At 37.3% G+C, this 12,080-nt stretch overlaps 1 protein-coding gene across 2 annotated transcripts in view; it reads right to left on the bottom strand.

The window, feature by feature from the left end:
• Positions 1-228: 228 nt before the first annotated feature.
• Positions 229-12,080, bottom strand: part of Cfap299 (cilia and flagella associated protein 299) — a 435,850-nt gene continuing 423,998 nt past the window's right edge. For both annotated transcript variants that reach the window (XM_035453289.1, XM_027387660.2), the window contains one exon: positions 229-437. In XM_035453289.1, coding sequence (XP_035309180.1) covers positions 342-437 — 96 coding nt within the window. In that variant the 3' untranslated portion in view covers positions 229-341. The remainder of the gene's footprint in view (positions 438-12,080) is intronic.

The raw sequence follows: 12,080 nt of genomic DNA, 5'->3' as shown, positions 1-12,080 counted from the left end.
GGAACATCTGAGTTACAAAAATATGTCACCAATTAGCGCATCTTTGAAGTGGCAGCAAGATTCTCCTCCATGGGCTTTTGCAACCAGCCTGTGTTCAGAAAAATAAAAAAAAATAAATAAAAAGAGAGAGAGGAGAAAATAATAAAAAGAAAAACCTAAACCAGATCAAGAGGCTATCAACAAAATAAAAACCAGTCAAGATTATAGTTCTTTCTTTGTTAACTTTTATTACTCTAATTTGCCTTCTAGCTATAGGATCCATTTATGACTCCACTTTGCTTCTAACCAAAGAATTCATTTAAATGTAGCAAACAATAAGGAAACCATTTCCTATGGGGTGCTTAAGTCTTCCTTCTGGAAACGTGGTCATAGAGAACAGCATGTGTGTAGAGCTCCGTCTGGATAGGAATTCTAGTAGAGTTGTCACCTGGGTTAGCCTAAAATACAAATATCATTGTTAGTCGAGTCCATGAACATAATTGGCATGAAATGGGTTTTCTTTTTGCTTCGATGTTAAAGAGAACAGCATTTGAAAGGCTGTTTCCATGGAGACCATTTTGAGTTCCCTCCCCTCCAATTCTTTTCTCTGGAGTAGTGATAGGTGATGATCCCTGTCAGCAGCTTCTGCCTGGGTTGTGACATTATTGAAGTACCAGTGATCAAAGTGTGTCCCGGGCTCCAGCTGGTCTAGTAAACCCCGGACTCTCTAACTCCGACTCCACAGAAATTTTCATCAAGGGTTCTACAAGCAGATGTTATTTCAGAGCCACAATTTAAAAAGTCTCTGAGTTTGCTCCCAGTGTGTCACATAAAGTTGTCTACAGCCTGAGGATTGTTTAGACCAGTGGGAATATCTGCCCATGGTGGGTTTCACAAAAAACTTCCTTCTCATAAGCTTTAAAATGAATTGAACTGGATGATTTTTCCTCTTTAAATTGAAATCTATGAGAGAAATCTGGTCCCCTTACCTTTCCTTGGGATTGTCCATTATACAGACTTGCTAAGAGGGAACCATGGGGATTATTACTTGCTAATCCCATTATTGATAAAGAGAGATAATGAGTCTGGATGAAGCTAATTCTTAAAGGGAAGAAGCTTTATTTCAAAATGATTGATATGATATTCACCATTGGGTCTTTTGTATATTTAACATAAAAAACTTCAATGTAACTGGGTCATTTTTATCATGTCATGTACAGAACTGAAAAAGAACATAGTCCTTCAATTACAGAGAAATTTTTTATTGCTTTTCCCTTGTGACACTGAATTTCTTACATCATTTGCAAAGGGTATTTTGGGCCTATGCTGTATTAGTAAGTGTTGGGACAATTGTAAAGTCTTTGTAATGAACAAAACAAAAGATGATGAGGGTGTTTCTGACAGTTCTTTCATTCACATTTCTGCCATTCTCTGGTTTTGTGTTATTTTACAATTATTATACTGAAAAAACTTCAGCTAATGCAAAATATATTCTTATCTACAAAAATTCGAGCTTTTGAGTGTTGAGTGGGATGCAATTAGTATTATGCAGAGGGAAATAATTGCATCTATTTAATCTCAATTTTCCTTATTTCCTGTGTGCATATTTCTGCTCTTTGAATTTTCATGTTGTATCATTCTGGTTTCCTCTATAATCGACAGATGAAGTAAAACTTTTGGAACATTTGCTTTGCATCTGTCTGAGAGTTATGGCTACACCCTTTCCAGAAAGCCATCTTGTAAACATTGCAGACATTACTAATACCCAGTAGGTTCATCTAATGGCTGGATCGCCTGTGCTTCTGAGGATGGTGTATTCTAATTCTTTTTGGCTCCCAGAGGTAAATCTTCAGGAGCAATGAAAGGCTGATTTGTCAGATAATCTGTTTCTATGCTGATCTACTTTTAAACACTATTGTGGATTTGCTTTTATATTTGAAATTTTTGTAACTGGTAAATTCTCTTCCACTGGTGACAGCAGTGTAAATTTTACAGTTTATCTTTGCAATCTTTCTAAATACTGTAATGGAGTGAAGAGTTAGTCCTCTTCTGTGTTAAATGAAAGACAACAAGGAATCTAGCCTTTTAAAACTGTTGTCTTCATTGTTTGTCTGCTTGCCTGTTTTGAGGTTAAGAATCTTGTCTTTCTCACTGGAATGATGCTAACTCTACATAAGGCCTGGTGTTTTTGTGAATGTTTGCCTCTGATGTGTATTGATCCTGAGATTTACTTATTGGCTGCTATGCGTCTCTCCATGTTGATGGTTATGATATAGAGAGTCCTTTATCTTTTTGTGTGGATACACACTACCTTCCTATTTCTGGAGTATAGTAGTTTGCCCAAACTTGATAGGCCTGCTTTCCTGGCTTACTCATTTTTTCCTTTCCGATTATATCAAAGCAATATAAAAACCTGTGTAATTCGGCTACATAGAAAAGATACTCTGTCTGATGATAATTTCTTGGTTTTTTTTGTGAAACTTGTTATTTCCTGGGTCATTTAGAAAAAAACAAAAATTAAAACAAAACAGATCCTTCACTTATAACTAGCTAAGGCTCTTTACAACTATTTTAAAATAGTTTATTATTTAAAATGCTTGCTTAGTTAACTCTGTATTTCTCTGGCACCCTGATCTTTATCAATTTTCTAAATGCCCTCTGACAATACTGATTATTATTATTATTATTATTATTATTATTATTATTATTATTATTATGCCATTCTACAGTTGAAGAGAGAAGAGAGAAAAATTGAACAAAACCTTCAGGATATCTTTTATACTTGAGACTATATTTAAAACCTCTCTGGAGGATCCTGGGAAAAACTCACACAAAGATTTAATCTTTTATTTTGAAAAATGCTGTTTAAAACAGGCTCCTACCACAGGGCTTGTCCAATGAGCAGAGGCGAGGCGCTCATTCCCAGCCCTGCCCTGTCTCGGCAAATTTGTACAGTACAATGTTATTGGAGCAGTTCTTTGGGAACATCCATGTGCTCAAGGGGAATCTCCACAGCTTTCTCATCACTCATTACTTTATCTGTTTTGATCCATGGGGAAAACACTGATTGCAACTCTAGCGATAACTCCACTCCCAACCCCTGGGTTTGCCTATACTTAACACAGCTCTACTGGCACCTGCCCAATAATATTGGGCAATAACAGCATTATGTTATCAGTTACAATTTCATCTTTGTTTAAACACATGAAGTGTGAGGCCTTTGTAGAGTTTCTTTCCTGCCTGGTCCTGCAACCATTTAGCCCCAAATAAACACACTGACACTTACATTAATTATAAACTGTTGGGCCCATAGCTCAGGCTTCTTATTGGCTATCTGTTTCTTAATTATTAACCCATTTTTATTAATATAAGAATTTCCATGTGATCTTATCTTACTGGAGAATGCCTAGGCCTCTTGCTCCCTCAACAGCTACATGGCGTCCCTCTGGCAGCCCCTCTCTGCATCCTCTCCCCAGAATTCTGCTTGTCTGGTAGCTCTGCCTATACTTTCCTGCCTGGCTATTGACCAATCAGTATTTTCATTCATCAACCAAAAAGAGAAATATATGTACAGAAGGATATCCCTCATCAGGCCTTGGTGCAGACATCAACTTTCTTTACTTAACACTATTAGTATTAACAGTTATGTGTCAGGGTAACAAAAATTTTGGCTATTGGAATTGCTTTCATTTGGTTTTTGAATTTGGTTTTCATTTGGTTGTAGAATTTTTCTGAAATAAAGTTTATCATTCCAGGCTACTTGGAAAACTCTTAGTTCTAATTCAACCAGTCATTTCCAGCTCCATCATCTGCAGCATTGTCTGTGATGCTTCCCAGAGATCTCTTTGGCAAGGAAGAGGAGACTTTAATGGAAAGTAACTGCCCCTAGAACCTTCTGCACGGGCACTCAAAAGCTGCTCCAAAATGGGCTAGACAGTGCAGACAGTTCAAAGATGGACTAAGACAAGAACTCCAAGAGTCTTTATGTCTAAGGAAAGTGTAGCATGTGGTTACTGACTCAGACACCATGCAATGGTCATGAATGAACTAATGACAGAAATCTTGCGTAGTTTACCTGCAATATTGTTGATGATATTGTGGATTTCTGGATATATAAGAACACATATTCCTTTTCCAGTAACCCCCAGAAATCTAACAGATTTTTCTTTTCTTTTCTTTCTTTCCTTCCTTCCTTCCTTCCTTCCTTCCTTCCTTCCTTCCTTCCTTCCTTCCTTCCTTATTATTGATATTTGCTGTTGTCTTCTTAAGGTCCTAGCAATTGAATCGCCAGCTTTGGTCATGCAAGGTTCTACCAGTGACCTATAACCCTAGTGTCCTTCCTGTAACCTTCTAAAAATCCCTATCTCTATCAGTATCTATATCTGAATTTATATATATCCATGTCTGAGATAGAATCTGCTTCAGTTCCCTTGGCTATCCTTGAAACCTTGGTAGGCCATGACTTGAAACCCTTCTGCCTCAGCCTCCAAAGCACATGGTGTTAAAGTCCTGTGCCACCAGGACTAGGTCTGGATTCTACTCTCATAAAGTGAAATGAACCATTTACAAATGATATATAGCTCTCTCTTAGTCCTTTGGCTTCAGAAGTTCCCTTTAAATTCCATTACTTTCAATGGCCATTTAGTATAACATCAATGAAAACACAAATCATTATTTTTACCAAGAAGTTTGGAATTGAACAATACAAACTCAAGACTTGGCTTGAGAATCACATTTGAAAGCAATACTCTTAAACCATGTTTAGTTTTTTGTTTTGCTTTTTCAAGGAGGCGAGCTTAGGGGCTCTTTCTGACAGTTGATTTGGATTTTTGCTCAAGAACCCCAAAATATGTCTAAGTAACCTAAAGATATTTTGAGACCTCAAATGGAGACAGATTAACCTAAAGTTGCAGGTGGAACTTCATGGAGAGAGAATTTTTGTCTTGGTTTCCTCCCATCAAGACAAGAAACACAATTTCAATATCACAACTTGAGATTCCTTATGCAAATTTCCAAGAAAAATTTAATATCTTATTTGTTCAAAGTTACGTGGCTTCAAAAATGGGGCATGGTGGCAAATGCCTTTAATACCAGCACTTGAGAGGCAGGGACAGGCAGAACTCCAGGAGTTTGAGGTCAGCCTGGCCTACGTAGTGAGTGCCAAGACAGCCAGGGCTACACAGAGAAACCCTATCTCAAATAACAATAAGAAGTAAAAAGTTATACAGCTTGGAATTTATAAGCAGCCTCAATGTTTGTATTATTGAATAGCATTTTTGTGCCTTAGTGAGGAATGGTGAGGAATCAATGGAGTCATCTTTATTTGATGATCAAGTAGTCTTTTATGAAATTATTACAATAAAAGGAGGGAAGGATCCTATTGAAAACCATGAAAAACTTTGAGATGGACAAAAATAAAAGCTTTGAGTATCTAGATTACTTACTCATATATATTTTCCATCTTTAATCTATATGACAACAATTCTGTCAATGTTATAAATCTGACAATAATTCAAATAATTTATGTGACAATGTGAAATAATCGTGTTCAATTTGAAGAACCTGAGTTTTTGCATTGGTTTTGACAGGTTCATGCTGAACTTATTCACAAACATTCATTAGAAGTTCTTATCCCTATTAAGCCATTTCTTCTTTTATTTTCCCTTTTATTGAAAACAGTTTTTTAAATCACATAATATATCTTGATTACAGTTTCCCTTCTACTCCTCTCAGTTACTCCCACCTCCCCACACATCCCCTACTCCCTTTCTATCTAAGGGATAATTAAAATAAAATATAGTAAGACTGAAATTGGACAAACCCAAGAGAAGGCACAAGAAACATAGACCCACCCTTTCATATACTCAGTACCTCATAAAAACACTAAACGGAAAGCCATAATATATATGCAAAGGACCTGGTACAGACCCCTGCAAGCTCTCTGCATGTTGCTTCATATGCGAGATCATATGTCTTTTAATCCTACTGATTTAGAGGGCCATGCATTCTTGGTGCCCTCTATCCCCCCTGGCTCTTGCACCCCCTTTTTGCCTCCCCTTCTGTAGGGTTCCCTGAATGCTGAGAGGAGGGGTTTGAGGGAAACATCCTGTTTAAAGCCCTGTGTTTCAAGGTCTCTCACTTGAGTGATTTCTTTTATAATGTTTCTTTGAATCAGTAGAAACACCCATCAATTAAAAATCTATCACATATATTCATTTTCTATTTTCATAGGGATCTTGGCTCTATATCCCTTGAGACATTGTTCCTTAACAACAGACTTCAAGAGAACATACATAGCAATCACTGCACAATGCAGCTGGTGGAGAGAAGTCAGCATCTACTAAGCTTTATCGCCACCCTTATAGCCCTGTACGAAACTGCTAAACAAACAAACAACAAACAAACAAATAAAAACACCAAAACACTGTTCTTGCAGTCATTACTACGTCCCCTGAGTGACAGACTCCCAAGCTGATTAGATATGATAAAATCAAGTACAAAATACAAAATATAAAATGCTGAACATTAATCATTTGCAGGACAAAGACATGTTATCCTTGTCCCACCAAACCCTACTACAATTACAAATTTAAATGTAATTAGCAAACCACAAAACTGAAAGAAAACAGAAGTAAACAATTCCCCATCTTAGAATGAAAACTTTTAATATCAACAGTGAAAAAAAAAAACTCAAGGTGAGACATCAGTACTTTGGACAAATATTTTAAGCTTTTCTGTGCTACAAATCATTATAAATGCTAAAAGACAGATATCTAGTTTATAGTATGTTACCATATATAAGATAACTAAGAAAATCTAAATATAACACACACCTGTGTGAAAGAAATTTTCATTTCCAATAACAGTAAAAGCACAAATAAAAATGACTCTAACAAATCGGAAGATAAGAGTTTAAAAAGCATGCAAAATAAATAGTGTGGTAAACAAGGAGTGACAAAACAGTCCAGGTATAATTCTAAGTTGAGATGGCCTAACCACAACATTATTGGATGATATTAGATAATGCTATACAAAGTGTTTATATTTTGACTAAACAATTTTCAATTTAAAGGAAAAAAATATGTTCTCTTAGAAATAGAAGTAATTCCTTACATTTATTTTTTGTCTTTCTGGCCTTTGGCTTATATATTATGGTTTCTGATTTCATGTTTTTATGGGAGGTGTGTGTATGTGTGTGTGTGTTTCCTGTGTTTTTCTTACTTTTAAATATTCTGGATGTTATTTGTTTGCACATTTGTTTTTTTTAAATAGAGAGACAAGAATGGTGTGGAGTTGAGTAGGTGCCGAGGTAGGGAGGTTCTGGGAGAACTGTAGGAGAGAAAACTATTCTAGGTATATATTGTATGAATTATTTTCAGTTAAAAAGTGAAATAATTCCTTAAAGTGTGGTTGGTATTACACTTGCCATGGCTCTGTATCTAACTCAAGTGATTTCTGATACTTCATTTTCATTAGAAATCAGGTCTTCTACCAAACATTGACAAATGGAATCTATTAAACTAAAAAGCTTCGGCACACACACACACACACACACACACACACACACAAAAAAAAAAAAAAAAAAAAAAAACAGTCAGTGGAGTAAAGAGACAGCCCACTATCAGGTAGAAAAATTTGCAAGCTGTACCTTAAAGAGAACAGTAACATCTAGCATATACAAAGAACTCTAAAACCCAAACATCCAGAAAACAACCCAATTAAAAATGAACCATTGTTCTGAACACAGATTTCTCAAAAGAAGAACTGCAAATGGATAACAAATACATTTAATATGTTCAGTATCATTTGCAGTCAAGGAAATGTAATTAAATTGAGATTGAAATTCTATTTCATTCTAGTCAGAATGGAAATTATCAAGAAATCAAATGGCAATGATGCTGGGGAGAATATGAAGAAATAAGAGAAATTCCTACTGTCTTTTGGTGAGAAGGTAAACTGCTGCAGTCACTATGGAATTCAATATGAAGGTTCCTAAATAAAAGCTAGACACTGTATGACCACAGCCACACTCTGAGTATATGTCAAATGAGATGTGTATCTTATACATAGACACTTGCTTATCCACATCCATCTATTGCTCTCACAATAGTTAAGAAATGGAATCAGCCTAGATGTCCCACAACTACTGAATATATAATGAAGGGTCATATTTAAAATTGCTATTTTGTAAGCTGAGGAGAGAAGAGGAGGAAGAAGAAGCAGAGGAGGAGGGGGGAAGAGGAATGAGGAAGGAGAAGAAAGAGAAGAAGGGACTAAGGAGGAGGAACAATAAGGAAGAAGAAGAAGAAAAAAGAAGAAACACTAAGGAGAAGGAGGAGGAGAGATACCCTGAAATGCTGGATAATGATGTTCTCAAAGGCCATAGGTTACTAAGCAAAAATTCCAGTGCCAGGTGAATACTTGCTAATGAGAAGTTACCCAAACAGTACAAACTTTAGTCATTATTCTTTGTGGTCCACCAGAAGTTATGAGATCTCACTGCTGAAGACACCCCACATCTTGGTTGCAAGGGGCAGAGAAATCAAACTTTATAACTGAGCTGCATGTTTCTTTCCTGTTGGCCATAATAGGGCCACAAGGTAATATGGGCAACTTGGCAGAAAAGATGTCAATGGCTTTCCCTAGCTATGAACCTGATAATCAAATGTGCCTACTGGTACAAAAGTGGAATGATAGGTATGGGGCTGACTCACCATTCTCTGGTTGGGTTTTAGGTCTTCTCCATAAGAGTAAATTCATAATACTGTAAAGCCAGCCAAAAGCTTATAGCTGAGGAGGTCTTAGCTCCTGGGGGTGAACTTACTTCTGTTGTTTAAATTGTCATGAATGTGAGTTTCTTTCTAAACATGATGATAGACAAATGCTATTCTTAGCCTTCATCAGAGAAGCCTCTTTTTGCAGTGAATGGTGGTGAATACAGAGACACATATCTGCTCAAGGTTCTGAGCATGGACAATGGTTGAATGGTTAGCATTAAACAAGTCTTTTCTATGACTCCTTCCCTTTAAGTCTCAGGGGTCACTGCAGAACAGGCAGTAGAAAGAATGCAAGAACAAGAAGATAGGAAGATGAGGTGTAAAATGTTACTTTTGGGCATGGCATGGGCAATTAATTATGATTTCACAGCAGCTGTGGCTGCCTACAATGGACCTGTACAGTCCTGGTCCTATCAGCAAGTTATGGATCAGGAGCTTTTGGTTCCCTTCCAGCCCCTGCTACCTGTTACTGATGGTTTCTGGGGTAGAGTTGTTCATTCACCGAAGAGTCCCCCAGGCTCCAAAGGATACCACCTAACTTATGTTCACATAGATGATCCTAATCAAACTCAATCTCTACAAAGCCAAAACTAAACACAACAACAGCAATAACGTCATGCCTGTGGGAATGAGAGCTGTAAGAAGAAGGAGGATTAACAGGCGTGGAAGGGAAATTAGAGAGAGTGGGTTTCAGAATGCATGCCCTTTATACATGAGTGAAAATGTCAAAGACCAAACTCAATAAAAGTTATTAAAGAAAAAAGAAAGAAAAAGAAATCAGATCTCAGTGATCATAGAAGAAATGCTTATTGTGTTCAGCTCAGTTTTCTTCTTGGTACCAAGCTAACTCTCCACTCTTCCTACAGCTCCTGGAATGTGATAGTTTATTTTGTGCAAAGGGTCAGCAAGAAATGGAGCTAAACCTCTTGTCCCCAGATCTCTGCCTCACAATTCCCTGGGTCCTATTGGTTTTACTATCCTTGGGCATCATGTGTGATAGGGCTACTTTTGTAATGAGAAAGGCAAATGGAAAATTTTCTCACTTTTATAGGACTATGCATATTGAATATCATTAATGATATTCCACTTAAATAGTGCAAAGTTGTCACTCATTATTTTTCCTAAAAACGTGAGAATTATGTAATAATTCAACCTAAGGGATTTGAATTTTTCTTCTCCCCAGTTTGCCTTTCTTGTGTTATACTTCATATATGAGTTCATGTCTTGGACACCCAACAACGTGTGCTTCTCTCTAGGGCTTGTTCCATAAATATTGCATATAAAATTAAAATCAGTTTTCCAGGTCAAGAGGAGGACATAGCACTTAAGTTTTAGGAGTTTTAATTCATAAAAGCCAGGCCTATTATGTAATTTTAAATGTATTCCTTAAGGCCATTGATTTTAGTAGTAGTTAGTTGAGTAAATACTAATTTATATGTGGTGGACTCTCAGTTCAGATATACCAGGTGATTGCCCAAGGGAGAAAATGTTTAAAAGCTACTTAGTATGGGGCTGTTTTAGGGCTGTAATCAACCAAATATTCAGTAATTTAGGCAGCAAACCCAGAAAGTTGGCAACCCCTCAGCTTTACTTAATAACTGTGACTGTGCCATAGTTAAAAAGCAACATTTACAGGCAACCTCTTGAGGAAAAGCCAAAGGCCCAAAGACAGACCTGCTGGTTCAGTGAGTGTCCCTTGCTCCACTGGCCTGGGTGAGGCAGATTTGCAGTGGAGTTTGTGGGGACATTCTTGAAGAAGGAAGAAGCTGGAGTGTCATTTAATCCCCATCTCTTTTTCATCTCACTTTCGGTCCTTGTTTTTAGTGACCAGAAGGAAATGCACCTGGCTCTTGTAAAAAGACAGATTGTCAAAGTGAGGATGTTCCCCAGGGAATTGAGCTCCAAGAAAGTCAATGAGAACCATCTGCCTGGAGGGTGTAGGAATGCCATGGCCTTCTATCTAGAGAGCAGCGTTTCAAGCCAGGGAAGGGCTGGGATTTTTAGGCCTGGGTGCCAAGGGAAATTAGAATCAATGAATTCAGAGGCTGGAGGCAGAGTGAAGGAGGCAATTAACACCTTTCCTACTAATAGCAAAAACCACTTGGGTGGTAGTTGTTGGAGCTGAGGAGAGAGGCATAAGCCCTAATGGAATCATCATCCAAATTAAATTAAAAAAAAAAAACAAAACAGCAAAACCGAGATCAGGTGCTTAACTCAAAATCTTATTTACTTGGCATTCTTTGGTCACAGAAAAAGTAGAATTCTACATGTTTTTTTAGCATATATGTAATACATGCTAAAACACATATTATATATTATAAATAACACTATATATATATATATATAATGTAATAACATCTAGACAATTATCTAAAAATAATTAAATGGTTGCCAGTCTCATTCACTCATGCACCTACCCCACAGCCACTATCCTGGATACCTAGGGTCAGTATTTCAAGTCTTAGCTCAAGAGTGTTCGGGATTAATGTACTTACCAAGGAGAGAAAAGCAAGCCAACACTTCTGGTAGTTTACAGCTATGGATAGTTTTAGCTTTACATGTTTCTAGTGCTTGAGAGCCTAAAGAATCTTGAAGTTAACCTCAAAAGTTTCTGGGGTTAGTTCTGGCCCCATTCTTCATTTCTTTAGCAAATATTTAATATCCTGTGTATCCACTCTACAGATGGCATTGGGCAGCTACCACATATGGGCATGGTGGCTCATGGTGGAACAGAAGCACCCCTGCTCTGCACTTTAAAGCTTATGATTTTTAAATTTTGTCTCCTGAGGTCCCCTGGGCAGATGCACATCATACAGAGATTCCCAAGAGGGCAAGAAAGGCATGAATAAATGCTACCTTACAAGTCTTTCCCCTTCCCGATCATGGCCCAAGCAAATAAAGAGAAACTGTACTGATTTACCATCTCGAGGTTTATTCCTGTGAGGGATTCCCAGGAGTCTTGGGAATGGACAGCACTTTTAGTCTCCTTGTGTAACTTTAAGAGTTAAATTGTGAACTGAAACACTTAAACTCAAGACTTCTGACTTAAAATCTGTTATCAGGGGATGAATGTGGTGCCTTTATGCACACGCTAAATAAATGAAGCAATAAGTAGGGAGACATTATTGTGGAAAGCAGTTCACTGTTAAGTATACACAATTGTGATTGGTCTTCAAAGGAAGAGGGACCCAGACACGTAAAGAAGCTGGATGAGCATCCAGCTAAATCAATGCACAGTGTGCATGTCATGTTCACATTCCAAACTGCCACATTTACAACAGTCCCTAAAAGGGTGACTGTGTAATGCCATGCATGCTTAGTTTC

This window comes from Cricetulus griseus, assembly GCF_003668045.3.
Source record: "Cricetulus griseus strain 17A/GY chromosome 1 unlocalized genomic scaffold, alternate assembly CriGri-PICRH-1.0 chr1_1, whole genome shotgun sequence".
Classification (NCBI taxonomy): Eukaryota; Metazoa; Chordata; class Mammalia; order Rodentia; family Cricetidae; genus Cricetulus; species Cricetulus griseus.
The sequence above is the reverse complement of the archived record's forward strand: the minus strand, read 5'-3'. Positions and strand labels throughout refer to the sequence as shown.